Below are 24,323 nucleotides of genomic sequence, written 5' to 3'. Positions count from 1 at the left end.
ATGAAGAATATGTCAAACTTTATATTCTGCAAAGAAATTGTGAGTTTCCCTACATTCCTGTAATGAATGTGGTAAGTTGCATAATATATTGGTGTCATGAATCAGTCTGAACACTTTGAAACGTGTTCGGCAGTTATGAAAAGAAATTTCTGTAATCTGTTGTGACCATTTGTAACGTTTGCAGGAAAAATTAAAATTAATTTTAAAGCATTTAAAATGTCAAATAAAAAGTTATACTTCTGAAAACGCTCGTATTTAATCTATTTCGTGTTCTTTAAACATCGCATTAAGAGGGTGTTGAAGAAGAAGAAAAAGAAGATGGCAACAATACTAATGCGAAGACAAAGAAGACACTGAAGAAGAAGAAGAAGAAAAAGCTGGAAAAGAAACAAAAAGAAGAAGCAACTGCATGCGGGCCAGCTAAAAACTACCTGTTTATTTATATACTTGCTGTTGGTAAGAACATGTACAATAATGTAAAGAAAAATAAGAGAAGAAGACCAAGCCAAAGAAGAAGAATACACTGAAGAAAAAGAAAGAAAGAAGAAGCAACTGGCTGCAGGCCAGATAAAAGCAAAGTCTTTATTTACTTATTGGCATTAAAGAAGGACTAAAAGAAGGATTAAAAAAGACAGCGCTTTCATAGAAAAGGAACAGTTTTTTTGTGCATCATTAAAAGAAACTAATTTATGCGTGTGTATTGTAAGCCGTAGTCCTTCTGAAAGCCTGTCATTTTTCTGTGTGATAATCAAAGGATTCTATGCTTTGTTTTATGAAGCGAGTTAGCATGGAAGCCATATTGGATTTCAGAAGTCACTCCTAAAATGTTCAAAAGCACAAACTGAGAATCCATGACACAACTTATTTTAGCTATTACACAATCATTAGCTAGACTTCATTCCAAGTTATTAAGTTTTTGTCCTAACTAATAGGTACTAATAAAACACTGTTCCAAGCAAACGAAAAAAAAAAAAAAAAAGCAGAAAAAGAAAACAATTTCTATAAAATATTCACTTTTGATTGGTTGTTAATATCCAACTTCAATGAATCAAAAAAACAGTCGCTCTGGGAACTGAACACATTTTAAGTATTGCTACATAAACAAGAACTGAAGCACACCAAAGGAGAGGAATCATAGCTTGTCAAATGAACCTTTCTAAATTACAATATGACTCCTCAGACTCCTCATGAACAAGCCACATAAATCCTGACAATAGGTTCTTGCTAGACAAAACAATATCCACTATTATAATTATCATGAATAACCTAACTGTTTAACACCTGGCAGATGAGAATTGGCTATCATTAAAAAGTGACAAGTCCACAGCTATAAAAATCATATCAATTAATCCACAGTTATTGTTATCATCATTGACTAATAAATGAATAAGCCAAACCATCAAAAAATAAATCCAATATTTCATCACTATTTGGCAAGCGAGAATTGTCTATCATCAAATTGTGATCATGGCTCATAAAATATTATCCAAGAAACAAATGACTGGTGAGCATCGAAACTTTACTATTATTGCTACTGTTTCATCAAAAATCCGTCACTTGAAATAAAACTTTTGTTAATGAAACCTCAATGCCATTTAGCAGACAACCATTCTTATCTATTATCAACAGAAAATAAATGACTGAATGTTGCAATCAGTTAAAAGTTTATCCTGTGTCTGTTTTTTTTTTCTTGTCACCATATGCTGATTAGTGATAAAACACAGCAGATATAACCTCCGACCTTCCTGTGTTTCTTTTCAATTTAAAAATTCCTGAGTTTAAAAAGATGTACCTGAAGAAGGTCGGGAGTTATATTATTCGAAATGTTGTGAAAATAAAACTGAGGATGAGAAGAGTCGTCCAAATAATCCAAATAATGGATTCATTCGAAAATCCTTTGATTCTTGTACAGAAGGCTGATTGTAATAAGATGTAAAGATACTTACTTCTTGCTTTACAACTTGTTTCAGGAGGCCATTATTATTATTATTATTATTATTATTCACCGGGTTTGTTATTATAATGTCGTTACTGTTATCAGCAGGAGTCATTGGCAGTAAAAGGTAACCTACAGGTGATAAAAAAGAAAAAGGAAAATTTTAACTTATGAACAGATCTTTAATGCACATAACGTTTTTATCTCAGAAATTTATAAATAAATAAATTTAAATTCATGAGTTCATAGAAGCAGCAGCAGTGAATGTTGTTTAAAAGTGTAAATGTTCAATTGCACAAAATTTCAAACCAATAGTTTCTTTCAGCCAGTCACAGATACAGAAAGATTCATCTCCAAATTTTGTACATAGATAAAAACTCAAACACAAGCGTTCTCTCTCTCTCTCTCTCTCTCTCTCTTTCTCTCTCTTTCAGTTGCTTTCAAACGATACACAGAAGAACATCCCTCAAAATCAGCATTGGATGCTAGACCAAGGGTTGTCGCACAAACAGCAAGAAACATACTCATGAACTTATTCAATACACACTCCCTAGCCTACTGAACTTACACAGTGTCATTTGCAAAAAATCTTACATAGCAATAGTTGAAAGACACATTTCTATATGAAACTTTGCACAGATTAAATTCTACTTCTCTTCATTTGAAATGTTTTAAGATACCCTGAGCTCTTATTAATTACAAACCTTTGATTTTGGATTGTCCTAACAAGTTGTCAATAAAAATCGATGCGTTTCTCGCGGTGAAAGGAATTGGTAGTAACTTAACGAGTGAATTTTTTTAAAAACTTTAAAACAAAATGTTGTTTGCAGGATAGAAATGTTTAAAAGCACTTTTCATTTATAACTAGCAAGCCGCCCAGCATTGGCCAGTTGTAAAATACGCATAAATATATTTTAATTTATACAGGAACTGAAGCATGCGAGTGTTATGTTTTTCTAAACAGTTCACTTCTTGTAAGTAAAAAAAAATACTCGAGCTGAGATTGAAACCAAAACCTAAAGTCAAGTACGATAACCATTAGGCCAGCCTGACATGAACTTTAAAAAGAGTTTTCAAACCTACTTATTCTTAACATAAGTAATCTGTCATGTAAACGATTCATGTGCATTCATGAAACAGTTGACAAACATGTAAAAATCCGATATCCCCCCCCCCAACGTATCAATTTTTCAATTTTGACCCCTTGGCAGCCCTTCTTCCAGATGAAAACCAATTAAAATGTTTTCCACATGTCTGAATACCTTATATACTAAATTTCAAAAAAATTGTTGAGTATATAGGTTGAGAAGTGTCCTCACACACATTCTCACTTTTATAGATAATGTTTTCAGGCTACTTTATATATATGCATGTATGTGTGTGTGAGAGTGAGAGAGAGAGACAAACATAGCCTTAGGTTTTTTTTTTCTGAACATTGAAGATTTAATATTTATGAAATACACAAATGGTCCGGACACATATTTAGATAATAATTCTTTAGCTAGTTAACATGACCATAACACTGCCAGTATGCAGGCACTGAATCAAAAAGTTGTAATCCATCCAAACTTGATACAACAGGAGTAGTAACAATAGCTTTCATGTATATGTAAATAAGAAACAGATGACAACTGATTTTTTCTGAAGTTAATTACAGAAGTTTTTGTCTGAAAAATTTTTCAACTAAAATTTGGTGGAAGAAAAATGTTTGAAACCAACAACTGAACACAGCTCTATAAATTCTACAAATTTTATTTTTATCTAATGGAAATATGATTACAAATAACTTTATTTCTATCTATATTAATAAAGTAATCTTAATTTTTGCCTTGTAACTGTAGTCACTACAGGATTATAAACATATTCGCTGTGTAGAATTTCAAGAATTAACGTGTGCTTCTATAAACTATAAATCAGTTTCATTTGATTTCAAAATTTCCTACATCAGTTACAGCATTAAAAAAAAAAATTAATACAGAGTAGAATGATAAAATTTTCGCCTTAGAAAAGATGACATGATTCCATTTCTGTTTGATGAAAACCGGTTTTCTTTTTTTGTTGCAGACCATCTACTAATTGGCCAGTCGTGTACAAATCCCAAGAGCGATAGGCACCTCCTATCATGTCTGAAAGTAAGACAATGTTCAACAAGAGAGATCGGAGATGCGCCACTATACAAATCATGCCAATCCAAGTTATAAAAACAGGGTCATTGCCAGCACCCTTAAAATGCAAACCTAGATGGTTCAATGTTTGAAGGAACAGCTCAACAAAGTTTCTGGCTATGCTTATGGTCTTCAGTGTGGTTTCAAGTGAAGGTTACATCGTGCAACCTCACATCTTCAAAGTCAACACCAAAGTGTACCTGGATGTCTTAAAAAGTGCAGTGATCCCCTGGTGCAATCATTCTTCCAATACTATTTTCAATATTTCTGAAAATTACCATACCTATTCTGTATATTTTAATTTTAATAGGCAAATTAAAATCAATGTTAAAGTGTAGTATCTGTTGTGGGTAAATGATGAGTTAGAAGCAGCAAACATTGCAATAATAAAATTGTGTACAGTATAGTAATATAACAAATCGTTTCATGTTTTGTTTTTTTAATAACATTTAATGAGAAACCATTTTGACTGAATATCTATTTAGTATAACACATTTGGAATATGCTGAAAGATGTGATTTCCATAAAATGGAGTCTTATAGATGTAAAAAGTATTAAAACATCTCTTTACATGTTACTATGTAATAATTTTTACTATGTAATACTAAACTGACTTTAACTTTAAACCATCTATAATATAAAAGCGAAAACGTGTGTGTGCGTGCATTTTTTGTATATGTCTGGCAAAGGCTTTTTCGTGGGGGGGGGTACTGTTTCTTAGAACCTTTTATATGCTATCTAGATTATAATATCTATGATTTACGAAAGTGGGTGGTGTGTATCTTTTATTTGGGCGACTTTTATGCGCTATTTTCGTGATATTCCTTGGTCTACGCGTGTTTGTTTGGCTTTTCAGTACAAAAGCAAAACTGAATACGTAGCAAACTAACCTCCCTGGCACTCGTGCAGAGACGTCCAGAAAAGCAATGAGGTTTGATCAATATGATGGAAAACCCTTATATCAGACAATTGCTATTCATTTGGACACTCCCCGTTTAATGGTTTTCCCCAACATTTTGGGGGGGAAACAAACTGGCTTGCAGCCAAAGTTAAGTCGCATGATGTTTGACCTCATTAAATTAATGCACCTGTCATTTAACTTTTTAATCGTTAAATTAAAACGCTTTTCAGTTCTTCTCCTGTCATGGCCGAGCGGTAAAAAGTCAGGTTCTTTCGCCTTTCTTTTCCACCTCCGCACCAACACTTTGTTTGCAAAATCGGTATAGTTTTGGCTGGTATTATGCAGAAGCATCAGAACTTGATTTCGCTTTTTCCAGAAAGTCAGAAGTGTTTATGTCACATATGCAAATTTCTAGACACCTATAAGTAAAAAGAACCAAAGCATTTAACCCTTAATCGAAAAAAAAAAAAAAAAAAAGATTCAGCAGGGAGTCTAATCCTAAACTAAGTTTGGTTTGTATTGTCTAGAAGCATTGGAACTTGGTTCAACTTTCTTCAAAAACTCAAAACTGCATAAGTCATGTTTGCAAATTTCTAGATACCTATTGCTAAAAAGCACACAAAAAAAATTACTGTTCCTCCATCCACGCACAGGGATCCCCAGGTTCTGCTAGTTGAAAATATACGTAAAAATAACATTTTTTTTTTTTTTACTTTATTTTATACATTTGTCTCAGATTTTTTTGTGGGGATGAGGAATTTTAGTCATTATTTTCACAATAGTTTCATTATTCTGATTGTTATCATCGCAACGTTTTGACTATTTATTTCTTCAGCTTTTTTCAGAGTTCCAGAGACAACTGGCTCAGATGACTTAAATGTTAGTTAAAATATGCAAGTTATCTCGAGTTCAATCCTGAGCAAAAGCAGCAAAATGGTTTAATTAAAAGAATGCCACAAGCAAGAAAAATGGAATATGAACCGTGTAACCTCTTTTTTTTTTTTTTTTTTACATGGGGGTCATCACTTATCAAGGCCCAAAGGCCACTCAGGGATAAGGGTTATTGTGTGTACAGTAATCAATGAGATAGTATTGTAGTAATCATTAGTATTACGGGTTTTGATAGAGTGTCTTACTTAAGGGGGCGGTTTGTCAGGAGTTTGTTTATGTTGGACTTGAAGACGTCCAAGTTGTAGTCAGGTGGGAAACAGGCAAGCGGCAGAGAGTTCCACTGATGTGCAGTTCTAAGAAAGAAGCTTTGCTCATAGAATCTACGTTTGGATTTAGGCATAGATAGAGAGTGGGGAAAATTATCGACAGTAGTTTCAGCCAGACAGGTGTTTCTCATGAAAGATTGGCGAGGGGGGACGAGGGATTGGAGCTCAGACGTGCACCTGCCATGGAAATAACGATAAAACAAAGACAGGCTCGCAACGTCTCTTCTGTGGGAGAGAGGTTGCAGGGAAGAGAAAAGGGCATCCCCCACTAAACCACGAAGTCTATTTTGTACTCTGTCAAGACAGGATAGGCTGTTTTTAGCAGCTCCTGCCCAGATGTGGCAGCAGTACTCCATCCTTGGACATACTTGGCTTTTATACAGATAGAGAATTGCATCAGTAGTGAGATATCTTCTGGAGCGGTAGAAGAATCCCACTATTTTCCCAGCATCCCTAGCAACAGATTTGATGTATGTGTTCCATTTCAGATCAGGAGTAAAGGTCAAACCCAGAAGCTTGTCAAAACATGGAGCCTTCCAAAGACGAGAGCCATCCATTTCAATTGATGCCAGATGGGGATCAGAACGTTCATGATGTAAAGATAGAAGCTGGGTTTTGGATGCATTAAAAGTGACCAGCCACCTCTTCCCCCATTGTACCACGTGCTCAAGATCAGAGGAGAGAGAATTAGAGAGAACTGTCATTTACAGCCTTTGATGTGTTGTCATAGATGGTCGTGTCATCAGCATAGATTTCAACAAATGATTTAAGTATGTGTTTTGGGAGATCATTGATGTAGATCAGGAAGAAAGTTGGGCCCAGGATGAACCCCTGGGGGACTCCAGCATTAATACTCTGGATTCTAATGAAGAGTTGGGTTTGAAATTCTATGACAGTTCCCAACAGATTTCAACCTAGAAGACTTAGTTAAATCTAAATAGTACAAGGAGATGCGTGCAGAACAGGTAACGTCAATGGTATGGCCATGTTTAAAGAATGGATGAAAGTTCTTGGATTAGTAGATATAGAACAGTTGAGGTAGTAGGTCCAATTCACAGAGAAAGGTCAAGGAAAACATGGGAAGAAGTGATAGGAATGGACATAAGACAGATAAATAAAGCAATAGGTTAGATTGGAATCATTTTTTAAAAGTCGTCCAACACATGATAACATGTATAATGGATGTTATAATGCTATTGATTAAATTTCCATAATGGATATTTTTTTATTTTACTAAAACTAGTAGGGCTACCTAGCGCTGAGCGGGTCATAAAAAACAAAATAGCAGAGTACAACATATTTATATTAAAACTTCTATCTCTTCCTCTCTAGTCGCCCTTTTATCTTTCTCTCCTTCTTTCTCCTTGCGTTAAAAATAAAAGTAATGTAACTCATTTGCCAGTGATACCTGATATCCTGTTTAAATGTAATACTGTAATTTTACATTTATTGCTCTGGACAATGCCGAATAGAATAAAACATTATGACATTTTTAATGCCAGGTAATTACCTCGATCTGCTTTGATAATAATAAATAATATGAAGAGAAATAATGTTGATAATGGAAATAGTCCAAAGACATGTAAATATAATACTATAATTTACATTTCTTGCTCCCCAAAAATTCCAAGTGGAACAAAAGATTTTGTTACTCCCCCAAAATCACTTACCAAATATTACTAACGACAATTTTATTGTTCCCAGACAACGTCGAATAGAATAGTTTATTATCCCCTCCCTTTCTGACTTACCAAATATATTTTGGCATTTTTTTTGTTTTTGTTTGTTTTTTGCTCATCTTATAACATTTGAAGGAAGCTCCACTAACTTTGTCCTGATGTTTGTGGCTTGGAACTGATTGTAGTTTAAGATGTCCTCAAATTATTTATAAAATTTCTAGAAAATGGATAAAGAAGATTTACTATTTTTATTTTGCAAAAGAATTAAATGTCGTAAAAATAAGTTTGGAATAAAAATTCATATTTTGCATTTCCATCTGTTTGTGAAGCAAAATACAGTTCCAACTGTTAGTAAAAAATAATGCAAACAGATAAATTACGTATTTAGATTATTCCAACCATATATTTTCATTCCAACCATATATTTTCATTCCAACCATATATTTTCATTCCAACCATATATTTTCATTCCAACCATATATTTTCATTCCAACCATATAAATAATCTTTAAGATCTGACCAGAACTAAGCAAAAAAAAATAACAGTTGAATAGATTAAAGTATTAATGTATAAATGTTGCACCATAACAGCTGATCAGATACGAATGCTAATTGGATTAATACCGTTCCAATAGTGAGAAGGAGTGCTGTATGATTAATTTGCTTAAAAGAGAGTCATGGATTCATAATTTCTCATTGAATGATGAGCGATGTGATGGAATAATGTCTTTGTCATGATTAAGCAAACATGGAAGTAAAATTTAGCATCAGCCAAGAAATTAGAGGGATTTGATTCCAAGTGCCAGAGAAAGATTCTAGAGATCAAATGGAGCGATCAAATTACCAATTAAGAAGTCAGAGACCGTACTAACCAACAGGTAGTATCGTCAATAATTTGTAAATGACATCTAGGCATGTTCAAACATACTCTAAGATTGACCCCAGAGAAAATAGCCAGCAAAGTGCTCCAATGGACTCCTGATAGAAAAAAAAAGAAGACCAAAAAAGAACAGGAAGCGGACAATCAAGAAAAATTTGATTGCAATAGGAAGAAACTGGAGGGATGCTGGGAATCTGGATTCAGAATGAAAACGATAGTATACTTCGACTGCAGGATGTGGTGTTCCTAAATCTAAGTCAGTCATGGTTGAAGTGATGTAATGTTTGTCATCACTGATTATGGACTTGTCGTGTTTGTTCTTTTATGATGTGATCTGTATTTAAATTGTATCATTAGTTATAACGGATTTATGTACAGGGTGGAATGATAAAATTGCCGCCCTAGAAAAGACACCATGATTACATTTCTGGTTGATGAAGACCAGTTTTCTATTTTTGTTGTAGACCATCTACTAGTTGGCCAGTTGTGTACAAATCCCAAGAGTGATAGGAGCCTTCTATCATGTCTGAAAGTGACACAATTTACAACGAGCGAGATTAGAGATGCACCACTTGTACAACTAATGCTTTATACCAATCCAAGTCATAACAACAGGACCATTGCCAGCACCCTCAAAATGCAAATCTGGAGAGTTCAACATTTTAGGGCACAGCTCAATGAAGTTTCTGGCCATGGTTATGGTCTTTGGTGGTTTCAAGTGAGGACTACATTATGTCACCTCACATCTTTGAAGTCAGCTTGAAAGTCAACATCAAAGTGTACTTGGATATGCTGAAGAGTGTGGTGATCCCCTGGTGCAATTAGGTGGCTGCAAACCCTGGATGTGGGAGTAGGACTTGGCACCAGCTCACAATTCCAAAGAGACCCAGGCTTGGCTTCAGAAGGAGTGCGATGACTTTGTACCCTTCTCTCACTGCCCCCCTCTTCTTCCCCTGATCTGAACCCGCCGAACTATTTCGTTTGGTCATACATCAAGAACATCACCAACATGACCTCCCACGACACCAAAGCCAGTCTGATCACCGCCATCCGCTGAGTTCTTGCCAGCGCTTGTGGAAAAGGCATGCTCCCAGTTCTGGACGCGTATCAAGGCGGTGATTGAGGCTGAAGGCAGCTACATTGAATAGATGTCAGCACTACTACATAATCAAGTTCATTGAATTGATTTTTTCAATAAAAGTTTTGAAATAAAGCTGTAGTGTTTTTTTCTTTAGGGCAACAATTTTATCATTCCACTCTGTATGTGCAGTCGATGAGAAAGAGAGACAAAGTTATCATTCTAGACAAGTTAAAGGTGAGATTATGGCAGAAAGAATTTAAAAGCAAAAAAACTATTATTTTAGAATTCTTAAAATTTATGCTTTTCATTTGTGAAAACTTATTGATTTCAAATCTTATAAAATTGATAACATGAGTAAAACACTAAAAATCCAATTTTTACTGATCAATAAATTTTTACTGATAAATAAAGTTTTACTGATCAATAAATTTTATAAGAGATTGATTTTTACTAATTTTACTTTCGTAATTCAGATTTGAAACTCAATATCTTCTAAAATAAGATACGCATTGGATACAGTTGAAGTTAAATTACAATGCGAAATTATTAAAATAAGTGTTTAAGATATTTAGGAGTAAAACGCCATCATCATTTTTTTATAATTTTTTTTCTCTCTTTTTCCTTGCCCTGATGCTAAATCGAAGAAAGTCGAATGAAGAGTCTACGTGATTTTAGCTGCAGTGTTCTTGTAATGCCAGAAAGGTTGCACTTGATCGCCCGATTTGAAAATCAGGGTAGCTTTTTTTCTTTTTTTTATCTGTGTTAGAAGCATTGACTGAAATTTAAATTTTGAAATAAAATACTATTGAATATGTTGAAAGCCAAATTACAAAGCAAAATTATAAAAATAAAAAAATGTGTATTTTTAAGATGTATATTCCGGAGTAAAAATCCCTCGTCAGTCTTTTATATTTTTTTCTCTTTTTTTCCTCGCTATGAAGTCAAAAGAAAATTGAATGCCTTTCCAGAATTTCAAAAACAACACCACCGTTAACATCACGTGGACTCTTCATTCAACTTTCTTCAACTTAACATCATGGCTAGGAAAAAGAGAAAAAAATATAAAAGACTGACGAGGGAGTTTTACTCCGAAATATATATCTTAAAAATAAAAACTTGTTTATTTTAATAATTTCACGTTGTAATTTGGCTTCAAACGTATTGAATACATATTTTATTTTAAAATTCAAATTTCAGTCAACGCTTCTAACATGGATAAAAAAAAAAAAATACTACTCTGATTTTTAAATATTTTCTGTTTTGTTAATTGGTAAGGAGAGAGTGCGTACAAAAAAAAAAAATCCAGTAAATATTTTGTTTCTGGAAACTATCTTGCAATTAACAAAAATTTGAGACAAAAAGAGTTTAATTGTTAACACACGTTGGCCATGTGTTAATCTGGCCTAAGACGATGGCAAATAGATTAGCTAACATTTGCAAGTATAATGAATAGGAAGTGTGAGAAATTTAACTGATCTTACTACCTTTACTCCTGATTTGAGATGGAACACGCACATTAAATCCATTGCCAGGGCCGCTGGGAAAATGGTGGGATCATTCTACCGTTCCAGTAGATATCTCACTGCTGATGCCATTCTTTACCTATATAAGAACCAAGTGCGTCCAAGGATGGCGTACTGTTGACACATCTGGGCAGGAGCTACTTGAAGCAACTTATCCTGCTTAGATAGAGTTCAGAATAGACTTCATAGCCTAGTGGGGGATGCCCTTTTCTCTTCTCTGCAACCTCTTTCCCACAGAAGAGACGTCACAAACCTGTCTCTGCTTTATCCTTATTTTCATGGCAAATGCTCATCTGAGCTGCAATCTATAGTCCCTCCTGGCCTGACTTTCATGAGAAACACTCATCTAGCTGAAACCACAATCAATAATTTCCCCCACTCTTTATCTGTGCCTAAACCTAAACATAGATTCCATGAACAAAGCTTCTTTCTTAGAACTGCACGCCTGTGGAACTCGCTTCCGTTTTCCTGCTTTCCAACTGACTACAACATGATTGTGTTCAAGTCCAATATGAACAAATTCTTGTAATCCAATTTACCAAATTTCTACTACGAACGATGACCGACATTTTCCCCTTGATCACTGGACACTTATTAACCCTTATCCTCGAGTGGCCTCTGGCCCTTGATAAGTGGTGACTCTTTTGTAAAAAAACAAACAAAAAAAAAATATTATGCAAGGACTAACAGTTCCAAAAGACATCGAAATAAGATCATGTATACTATCAAAACAGGTATTACAAATCATAGTGGAAGAATGTCAACGATGATATTGCTAAAAATTGAGGAAAGAGATATTTGATATACATACAGGAGGAAGATGGTAAAAATCATTTTTCTTTTAAAATTAATCCTTGCTACGGATACAGACAAATATACTTATATAAAAATTGGATTCTTGTCCAAAATTTCCCTTATATTAAAAAAAAAAAAATCTGTATGATGTAAGTACCCATGACAGAAAGAAAATATCATATACCAAAAATCATATAAATTGATCAAGAAGTTTTTTATAAAGAAAATCATTTTTAAGCAATTAATGGCAACAAAAAATTTGCAAGTTTGAATTATGTTGAGTTATCTCCCTCTGTTTCTTGAAATTTATTTCAAGATGGCACCACAAGACAGTCACTACTTGGATAGTCATAGAATGTGATTTTCTTATTTCAGAATAAAACTACTTGATCAATTCATATGATTTTTGGAATATGATATTTTTGTTTTGTCATGTGTATCGATATCATACAAATGTTTCTTTATTTTTGTTTTTGTTTTTAATATAGGGTGAATTCTGGACAAGAACCAAAAATTGTCCATTTAAAAATGAAGAGGATTGTAATTGTCGCAACAAGTTTTAACATCATATAAAAGTTCAGTAAAACAAATCTGAAAGTTAAAAAATATAATTAATTCGAAATAAACAAAAAAATTCATTTGCTACAATAAATACCGGAGCATGCGAGGTCCCCTTCCACAAGTGAAAAATTTACTTCCACCATGACTAATGTTTGCTTAAAATTTCAAAAAAATCCAAGGCGTGGTTATTGGGAAAAGTGCGAACAAATGAATAATTTGGGGACAATTTGATCCTTATAATGCCTTCGAAGGGAACAACCAGAGTTATCCTAGAAAATCCATTCTGGCAAAAATTTACTTTCACCATGTCTAATGTTTGTGCAAATTTCACAAAAAATCCAAGGCGTGGTTGTTGAGAAAAGTGCAAATAAATGAACAAATGAACGGGAGTGAATTACTAAGTCCAATCCCTCTTTTATCGAGGGAGCAAAAAGAAAATCCATAAATGCGCACATGGAAGACACATGTTAAATTTCAATTCAACATAAACATTTGATGAAAATAAATGTATATAATAATCGGCAAACCAATACTAAATATGTTTTTTGCCGCAGAATAACCTGTATTTCTTATGTGAATTCTATGCTAATGATACATTTAATCACAAAAAAAATAAGCAGAAACGTTCACCATAGATTGATATCAAAACATATTCAGAATAGACTGGAATAAGTCATTTTATTCTCAAAATATGTCAATTTTTTTTTTAATCAATTGCTATAGATAGCCAGACACATTAAGAATAATTTAAAAAAAATATACCTCCACCAATAAGTGTGTAGACATTGCAAGCTTTTTTGAGACTTGCAAATTATTAAAGCAATTTTATTTCTAAATTTTTTTTTTTTTTTTTTTTTTTTTTTTTTTTACACAGGAATCACCACTTATCAAGACCTTGAGGATAAGGGTTAATGGGTATACATTAGTCAATGTGATTATAGCGTAGTAAACATAAGTCGTGGGAATTTTGTAAATTGGATTACTTAGGGGGAAATGCATGCATTAAGAGCCCCACTCAATAAAAATTGCTCATGGTACAAAAAAAAAGCTGGTCTTGTGGATATCAAAGAAATTATAAAAACATTAATAGCGTATTTATATCTTATGTATCATGATCCTAATGACAGAAATAATCATTGCAGCTGAGGTTACAATAAATTAGGACTAAGGGCCATTTTATTACAATAAAGAAGATGAAAGACAGCTAAAAGCAATAAGTACATGTCAAAAATGTCACTGCTAGAAAGAAAAAAATTACAGCCATAGAAATAAGAAGCAATAGCAGGGCAATAGCATTGCGAGTGAAACAGTAGCAATTTGCGAGTGCTTTTTCAAAATGGCGACTAGAAATAATAAAACGCTTATCTTTTGGCGATTGTGTTTCTTTCACAGACAATCTTCCAAAGCTCACTACTCAGTGAAAAAGATCTTTTCAACTTTTTTATATAAAATGAACAAAGTTAAATCATTTAAACAATGAAAGTTTAATAGAACAATATACTTTTTTTTTTTTTTAACGAAGGTTGTTTTTGTTTTTTGTTTTGTTTTTATTACATTTTCACCCCAAACAAGGCACATTGCCACTTTCGTGTAGGGGGCTACTATCAGGGGCAGCAACTACTGGTGCACTATGTTGGGATTTGGGCAGCAAGATGTCGGTTCACGTTACACTTGAACTTCTGCATGTTAGTACAGTTAGGGAATCAGGAACCTGGAATGAAATTCCAGAGTCTAGTGGTTCTGGGGAAGAAACTACTAGAGTAGAAAGATCTTTTACATCTAGGAATCTCTACTGTGTGGGGGTGGGATTTAGCTGCCTATCGGGTTTGTCGAGGGTGTCTACGTCGTGGGGGCACAAGTGTCTGCAGTTCGTCAGAGCATTCACAATTAAAATACTTGTAGAACAGGCAGAGGGATGCAACGTTTCGTTGATGGGACAGAGGCTAAAAAATATCTGCAGAAATTAGAATGTTTATACCTTCAAGTATCAACATAAAATTTGTATATTTAGAATTACACTTATCAAAAAAGAAAAAAAAAGAAAAATCTTTATGATGTACACAACTTGTCACAGAACAAAGATGTCATATTCTAAAAATCATGTGGGTTTGGCTAGTAACTTTTTTATTTAGCTAGTAAATGAAAATATTCAGTTGTCAAAAGTCAACTAGAGCCCTGAATATTTATATGATTTAAGTATAATTTTTATAATTTATTTTTAAATCAAAGTTTTTTTTTTAAATTTCAATTCACCACAAACAAGGCACACTGCTAGTAAGACATAAGGGGTTACTATGAATTAGAGGCCAGATTTACAAAGCAATCTTAAGTGGGGAGTTGTGCAGTAAGATGCCTTTTCACATTACATTTTTATTTCTGCATGTTTGTACAGTTAGGGAGCAAAGAGGGAATTCCAAAGGTAAGTATTCAAAGAATCTATTAGAATTAAAAAATAAAACTGGCATCTGAGGACTTCTACAGGAAAGGGGTGATTGTTTTGCTGCCTGTCGAGTTGGTTTGGATTTTTTTTTTTTTATATAGGCACCACCACTTATCAAGGCCCAGACGCCACCCAAGGATAAGAGTTAAGAGTGTACAGTAGTAAAATTGGACAATATAGTAATCGTTAGTAATGGAAATTTGGTAAACTTGTTAACTTAAGTGGAACGGCTCATCAAGAACTTGTTTACGTTGGACTTGAAGACAACCATATTGTAGTCAGCTGGAAAGCAGGAAAACGGAAGACAGTTCCACAGGCGTGCACTTCTAAGAAAGAGCTTTGTTCATAGAATTTATGTTTAGGTTTAGGCACAGATAAAAAGTGTGGGAATTATTGATAGTATTTTCAGCTAGAGGAGTGTTTCTTGTGAAAGTTTGGCGAAGGGGGACCAGAGATTGGAGCTCAGTCGAGCCCTTGCCATGAAAATAACGATAAAGCAGAGACAAACTCGCAACATCTGTTCTGTGAGAAAGAGGTTGCAGGGAAGAGAAAAGGACATCCCCTACTAGACTCTGAAGTCTATTTTGAACTCTATCAAGGCAGGATAAGTCCTTTATAGCAGCTCTTGCCCAGATGAGGCAACAGTACTCCCTCCTTGAACGTACCTGGCTCTTATATAGATAGAGAATGGTATCAGCAGTGAGGGGCACAAGTGCGGCAAGTTCATCATAGAACATTCTGTTGAAGTATTCATGAAACAAGTGCAGAGATGCAACATTGAGATGATGGGACAGGAGTTGGAACTTAGTAGACAGCATGGGACCTATTAGATTAGAGACATTTTTATATTAGACTGTGTCAAAGGGGTCAAGAGTGGGTTCATCAGCCCAAATGAATAAGCAATTCTTCATGCATGGGTGAATGGTAGATTTGTAGAGGTATAGGATATTGGCAAATGTGAGACGCTTTCTAGCCTAATAAAGGGAACCTACCCTTTTTTGCAAAATCTTAGTAGTAGTATCTTCAATGTATTTATTTTAATCCATGGTTTCTTATAATTGTTAAAGGAAAGCAGCTTTGTCTTAGTAGCATTGAATGTAATCATTCATTTATGGTTCCTTTCCACTACAGACAGGGTGTACTTTCCGAAGAATTCAATCATTGCCTTGAATATGTGTGCGTTCAATTTGCCCTTATACCAAGAGCATGGCATGGTTTTATCAGCAAATATGCCCACCTCAGACATGAATACTGAATAGTCAAGATCCAAAGGTCAACCCCTGGAACACATTCCTATCAATTCCTAGTGCTGGATTATTTTGAATTGAATGAATATTAGTGATGGGATGATTCTCATATTTTTTCCCAATTCTAATACAATTAACAATTCTGATTCTTTTTAAGTCTCTAAATATATATATGTATACTAGCAGTTCAGCCCAGCTTTGCTCGGGCCCTATGTACTGTTCATAACTTTATGTGCATATATATATATATATATATATATATATATATATATAAAGTTTGACTCCTGTCCAGGTAACCTACATCTAAAATTTCAAGTGTTTAGACCCAAAATTGACAGAGGAGTTTGGTAGAGTCTGCAAAGGTCAATTCTTTCAACTTTGACCTCTTGGCAGCTAAATTTTTGGCCAAAAACCGATTAAAAAGCTTGCCCTATATCTGAATACACTTTATGTAAAATTTCAAATGTTTAGACCAAAAATTTACTGAGTAATTTCATGGTGTTAAGTATAGCTTATCTTTTGGAAAAACAAACCATAAGGAGAAAGAATGTTTGGTCTGACAGAGTTGACATAACCAGCCAGTTAATTTGATTGAGTCTCTCCAACCAGTTAGCTAAAGTTAGGACCCAAGTGGTGTATCAGAGTTTAGGGGCATATGTATATCCCAGTTCCTGGAGATCTCAAACACTAAGATTCTGTCCTCTGGCATCACAGGTCACCACTCACGATCAACTGGAATCTTACCCTTCTGCAGTCAGTGCATTTTACAGCCATAGTGTAGGGTTTGAATTTTAAAATTATGGACTTAAAACTAAGCATTTTAACTAATTACACAAGAGGAAGATCAGTTTAAATCAGGAAATGCTGGTTTCATCAACTTTTTAGGTTTTTCAACATTAGGCTAGCAAAACCAGTAACTGGACATTATTTTAACTGATGAACTCGGGCTTCTCGTATTAATAAGCCTTGTACCAGGCTTGTCTTGTATCCATGAGGAGATAGGCAGATGCAGATATTTCAAAATGTCAACGCATATCAGCTTGGCTCAGATTGAGACGCGATAACTGCTGATCTGAAATTGTTTATATAACCAGGTGCAAAATAGACAAAAGATCAAACCTGGTTGCTGTCATCAGAAATTGCTAACAATGACAATATTTCAGTGGCTTTGTTTGTAGCGTGTATGCAGGTCCCTCTCTTTCTTTCATTCTTCTCTTTTTTCTTATCCCTCTCTTTCTCTCTCTTGCAAAGAGAGAGTAATCGCATTAAAGAGTTTTGCTGCAAATGCTATTGAACAAGATGCATAGCTATTGAACAAGATGCATAGCTATTTGGGCCACAATTGCAGACAACGACTGATTGTCAAGAATGGGTTCCAAATTTAAAATGGTCCTTAACTGTTAAAAAAAATAATTTTTATAAGAAATCTGTATTTGTTCACGGTTTTATACAAGCGTTCAATTTCAGCAAACAGTCCCTATCAACAATGCCGATGAAGCCCTGCCACGAATGACGCCAATCGAAGACTCAGCAGTTGTAGCCAACGTCAAATTAACCTTAGTGACTCATCCTTGATCTAACAGCAACAAAGGTTATATCAATCCTTTAGTCTAAAAGGGAAATGTCTTATCATTTTATTCTTTATTCCGTCGGGGAGCTAGTTGTTGTGCCAGGACGTAACAACAATTCGAGAAATGTCCCCACGACAAACCAAATAAAGATCCCCGGGTTAACAACCTATGGCAGCTTACCGGAAACACCAAAAGGCTATTGTAGTATGCTGGAAACAAGCTCTCATTTCAAAAGCTACACACTACACAATGAAATAATGTTAGAAAATAACACTTTTGGATGAGGGGAAACTGGGTACTGGCCATTCTATTTTCCCAACGTCTACATTGCTCTCAATTTTCTTTTTCTAAAGATTCCAATTTGACATTGATGGATTCTCATGAGATGTTCATTTTTGCATAGGATCTCCACTAAATATTTTCGTTTACTAGTCAAATAGAAAAGTTACTAGCCAAACCCACATGATTTTTAGAATATGACATCTTCGTTCAGTGATGAATATGTACATAAATATTTTTCTGCATTTTTTTAATAAGTGTAATTCTAAATATACAACAAATTTTATGCTGATACTTGAAGGTATAAACAGTCTAATTTCTTCAGATGTTTTTTAAACAGCCTTCGTTAAAAAAAAAAGAACATATTGTTCTATTAAAATTTCATTGTTATAATAATTTAACTTTGTTCGTTTTATTAAAAAAAGTTGAAAAGATATTTTTCACTCAGTAGTGAACTTTTGAAGATTATCAGTGAAAAAAAAAAACAATTGCTAAAAGATAAGTGTTTTATTATTTCAAGTTGTCACTTTGAAAAATCATTCGCAAATACGACTGTTTCACTCGCAATGTAAAGCCCTGTAAATATACACCAAATTTTATGTTGATACTTGAACGTATAAAATTCGAATTTCCTCAAATGTTTTTTAAAAAGCCTTTGTTTAAAAAAAAGTATATTGTTTTGTTTAACCTTTTATTGTTTAAATAATTTGACTTTGTTCGTTTTCTTTTAAAAAGGTTGAAAAGATATTTTTCACTCAGTAGTGAGCTTTGCAGGAGTGCCGGTGAAAGAAATACAATCGGCAAAAGATAAGCGTTTCATTATTTCTAGTTGCCACTTTGAAAAATTACTCGCAAATGCGACTGTTTCACTTGCAATGTAGAGCCATGTAACGTATCAGTGCAATGTCTCACATAGTGTTGAAAATTCGAGGCCTAATACATTTTTGTATTCAAGATTCGAGTAAAGCTTCTTTTTTTTTTTTAAATGGGCATTGAGATGACCACTGTTACATTTTTAGTAAAAAAAAAATGTAATTAATTATTTTTTTTATATGTTGTTCGAAATCGAGAGAGAATAGGAGTTTGTTTGTTTTTTTTTTATTTTCATTAATTTTGTTGTCGTCTGCACTCAGTCAAAAATAATCACAACGAGAGAGGATGTGGAGAGATATATATATAGAGAGATATATAGAGAGTGGACAAAAGAAGAAAAGAAAGAATAGTTAACGAGCGCTGACAGTAGAGGAGAAAGAAAGAAACGCTGGCAGGCTGTATAGAGAGGGGGAGGTGAAAATATATATACAGAGAGAGGGGGGCGTTTTAACCTGCGTGCTTACGAAAGACAAAAAAAGACTCTGCCTCTCGCTACCGAGTGAAGCAGTCGTCAACGGCGACACTGCAAACAGTTGTAATATTAGCAGTAATATCGCATTGCGGTTGATAAAGCTGAGGACGGCGCGCTTAATAAACATTGGAAAGGAGTCCACTTGATGTATTTGGAATAAGTTTTTGCAAAAGGAAGCCAGATAAGACGGAAAAGAATTCGATGAATATTGAAAAGGCGTCTACTTAAGATATTTTGGGAGCCAGTTTTTTCGGAAGGAAATCGGACAAGAAGAAGAAAGAAGTAAAGACGCTAAGACAGTGAGTGAAACAAAATCTCTCTCTCTCTCTCTCTCTCTCTCTCTCTCTCTCTCTCTCTCTCTCTCCCTTACTCTCTTTTTGTTTTGAACTGAGCAGACGACAATGACCATACGAAAATGTTGTATTTAGGTCTGGCATATATTTAACTTGAACATTCTCTCTCGATAAAGACAATTTATTTTCTTTCACGCATTACATTTTAAACTATAAAAACAATTGCATTTTTTTTTTTACATATTTTTATTGTGTTGTTATAAATAAACTTTCATTCATGATTCCCATCAGCCTTTTGTTTGTTATTTCGGTTGTGTTTTTCTGTCTTTTGTTTTACCGTTGTCTCTGAAGAATTTGGATAATCCCTTCCAATATTCATTTTTTCTAATCCCGGAAAAAATTATTTTTTTTATTATTGTTGCGATCCTATCGTTACAGTTCCCAGTGGAGATAGCCGAGTCGTAACACCACACACCTGATAAATCAGATCATAAAAGAAGAAAACCTGAGAACTTAGTAAAATTATGAATCGTTACAAGTATAATGAGTAGGACTAGGACAACAGATTATTCCTTTGTTTTGACTCAAGTATATATATTTTTTTTTTTTTTACAAAAGATCACCACTTATCAAGGCCCAGAAGCCATTCAAGGATAAGGGTTAAAAAGTGTATAGTGGTCAAAAGGACAATATCATAGTAATCCTTAGAAGTGTAAATTTGGTAAATTGGATTACTTAAGGGGAACGGCTCATCAAGAACTTGTTTACATTGGACTTGAAGACAGCCATATTGTAGTTAGCTGGAAAGCAGGTAAACGGAAGAGAGTTCCACAGGTGTGCAGTTCTAAGAAAGAAGCTTTGTTTATGAAATCTACGTTGATATCGTATATATATCTCTACTATTATATATAAGTCACTTTGTGTGTGTGTGTGTGAGTTGCTTCCTCATAGGTTCCGAAATGGATGAGCCTATTTTTTGCAAATTTCACACAAAGCTATATGTCTGGCAGTGTTCTTGGATATGTTTCGTACAGAAATTCATTCGATAAGTATCGAAAATAAAAAAAAATCCAATCTTTAAAAATAGTTTTTCTCTCTTATTGATAAAAAATAATCATTTTTTACAGGGGAATATTTTATGTTACACCGACAAGGGAGATAATAAAATTTCAGAAAGTCATTTCGTCTTAAAAAAAATAGGTTTTTATAATCTGGTGATAGAGCATTTGACTACAGATCGAAAGATCCCCTTGTTCAAGCCTGGGTGTACCTCACCATTTCATTATAATTTCTTTTTTATTAATGAGTTCAATTTATGATAAAAGAAAAGGTACCATTTAAAATCGCTGCAAATCATTTCTTTGTTTGCATATTTTAAATGCAAACATTAATCAGAAGTAATTTTTCCATGGCATTCATCGTCAAGCTCAAATATCAGCTGATGTGATATTGTAAATGAACACACACGGAATTTGATGAACGACATTATCGTTATTATTTTATTATTTATTTTTATTTATTTTATTTATTTATTTGTTTTTGTGAATTAGTCCACAGGATAATAATCAATAGAGGATTGATTCTATAATAATGCATACACAATCTGCATAAATTAAAATATCATGTTTAAGCGTATTGTATGACCGGGCAACATCAGAGTGCTAGCTAGGTTTCATATAGAACTCGCGGGGGTGCCTGGCGTTGCCCAGGTGTTTGTAGGTGTAAAAGAAAAAGAAAAGGTTTTGGTAGGGAAGTAGGCTCGAACCCAAAGCCTTGAGGCGAATAGCCTGACAACTTACCACAATGCTACGAGGGGAGAGAAGTGATAATGGTTGAAATTAAACGTTTAAAAAAGCCGGTGGTTAAACGAACGTTGATGTGTGGTTTTCTAGGTCAAACATCAAGCCATGGAGAAATGAAATCACATTTTGTGAATTTTGTAACATAAAAGTTGCTCAAATAAAAGATAGATGCGACCTTGTTTCGTAAATCGGAGATATTATAATCTAGCGAGTATATAAAAAGTTGTAAGAATTAGTGACTCCCCCCCCCACCCCGAATGCCCACCCCCTCCAAAAGCCTTTGCCAGACATACAAATAAAAAATCACACACACAAACACCCATTTTCACTTTTATATTATACGTAGATGACGTGGTTCTCAGTTGTCTGTGTCGGACATATTTTGTCAAGTCTAAACAATAATATTTTGTTGTTCTACCCCTACTAATGTATAAACTTTTAGGTAGATGTAATTACAGTCTTAAAGCTAGGACTTGAATTTGGTTTTAGCTAAAACCACTGTCAATAATTTTCCCCACTCTTTATCTGGGCCTAAACCAAAACATAGATTCCATGAACAAAGCCTCTTTCTAAGAAGTGTACGCCTGTGGAACTCTCTTCTGTTTGCCGGTTTTCCATCTGACTACAATTTGGTTGTCTTCAAGTCCAACATAAACAAATTCTTAATGAACCGTCCCCTTAAGTAATCTAATTTACCAAATTTCCACTACTAATGATTACTTTATCCCACTGACTACTGTACACTCAGTAACCTTTATCCTCAAGCGGCCTCTGGGCCTTGATAAGTGGTGACCCCTATATATAAAAAGAATAAAGACAATGTAAGACCCTTACCCTGAGACAAATGCAAAAGAAGTATCTTGGTAAGAAGAGGAACCTGTACTTTGCCTGTATGGATTTGGAAAAGACTTTTGACAAAATGTCAAGAGAATTGTTTGGGTTAGAGCTCACATAAACTAGGGGCAATCGAGTGGTTAGTGAGGGTTGTTCAAGCAATGCAGAGATGTGCTCAAATTCGTATTAGTGACAGCTTTAAAGTTAAAGTGGAAGGGCAGCAGGTTTCTGTATTGCGTCTGTTGCTTCTAATTTGTGTCTCAGAAAGGTTGTCCAACAGAGATAATGCATACAGACAATACTTGCTTATGAAACAATAGAAGGTTTTCTTCTTTTTTTTTTTTTTACACAGTGATCACCACTTATCAAGGCCCGGAAGCCACTCAGGGATAAGGGTTATTGCAAGTACATTACGTTAGTGTGGAGATTTGATGAAGTGTTTACTTAAGGGGGCGGTTCATTAGGAATTTGTTAACGTTGGACTTGAAGACATCCAAGTTGTAGTCCAATGGGAAGCAGGCAGATGGAACAGAGTTCCACAGGCATGCAGTTCTAAGAAAGAAGCTTTGTTCATGGAATCCACGTTTTGATTTAGGCACAGATATAGAGTGGGGGAAATTTTTCACAGTGGATTCAGCTAGACGGGTGTTTTTCGTGAAAGATTGGAGTTCAGACGAGCACCTGCCATGGAAATAACAATAAAACAGGGATAGGCTCGCAACGTCTCTTCTGTGGGAGAGTTATTGAGTTAAAGACTTGGAAAGAATTCTATCCAACTGAGAGAATTTTATAAAGACTAAAGTAATGATCAGTGTTGGAAAGTCATCAGAAAGAAGAAAGTTGTGTTATTTTGGTGATAACATTGGAGGACAAGACGGAGATGATGCAAGAGTGATGGAAAGGGTTTAGAGTGGGTGGAAAAAGTTCAGAAAACTTTTGTCATGACTAACCAGCAGAGTGTTATCACTGTTGACCACTTAGGTACCGGCAGCCAAAATTTTAAAATCGCCTATGGCTAAATTTGATCCTCTCATATAAAAATACACACAAATACAAGAAAAACAAAACAAAAATCATGAAGATATCTTGTTTCGTTTTCAAGTTATGATCATTTTCATATTTACAAACGTAGCATGTACATGTTTATATTACGACATGGCAACTTTGAAAGCAACTGACAAAAAAAGTAACCGGTAAAAACGTCACGAAAGATGCTTTCATCACTCTTAGTATTAGAAGACAATAGGAAATAAAAGTATAATCATATCTAATTCAATTTCAGCCTTCATTTTTGAAGTGAACATTGCAATATTTATAATCGCAAAATTGCACTGGTGGGCACTTTTTGAACTACCAGCAAATAAAACTGAATTAAAGAAAATTAAATATGAACATGCAATATAATTCTATGCATAGTGGTTATTATGCCCGTTTTTTTTTTCAAACAATTCCAGCTGCAAGTTTTTTCATTATAAATCGATAAAAATACTGATATGTTCAATTTCAATGGCGGAAATAAAGTACCAAATGTTTTAAATGTATACAAACTTAAAAATCACAAAAACTATTAAAGATACAGATGTGAAATTTTGCATGCATAATCAATACATATTGTAGAATATCATATCTGAATTTCAGCTCTGTACATCTTGTAGTTCTAAAATAATAAACTTAAAAATCGCAATAATTCACTGTTTATCATGGCGAAGTATCGTATATAAGCAAACATACCTGTTCAACACCAATTTACATTCAATACAAAGGGAAGCTGCAT

At 34.2% G+C, this 24,323-nt stretch overlaps 1 protein-coding gene across 1 annotated transcript in view; it reads right to left on the bottom strand.

Moving 5' to 3' along the window:
- The window catches only part of LOC145239885 (uncharacterized), a 99,774-nt gene that overhangs the window by 53,472 nt on the left and 21,979 nt on the right, over nucleotides 1–24,323 (bottom strand). The window contains exon 2 of the mRNA XM_080103501.1: nucleotides 1,947–2,068. Within this exon, the coding sequence (XP_079959627.1) occupies nucleotides 1,947–2,068 (122 nt within the window). The remainder of the gene's footprint in view (nucleotides 1–1,946; nucleotides 2,069–24,323) is intronic.

Source organism: Euprymna scolopes, chromosome 19, assembly GCF_053919585.1.
Source record: "Euprymna scolopes isolate OS-2025 chromosome 19, ASM5391958v1, whole genome shotgun sequence".
NCBI classification, from domain to species: Eukaryota; Metazoa; Mollusca; class Cephalopoda; order Sepiida; family Sepiolidae; genus Euprymna; species Euprymna scolopes.
Note: the sequence above shows the minus strand (reverse complement) of the source record. Positions and strands in the feature narration are given on the sequence as shown.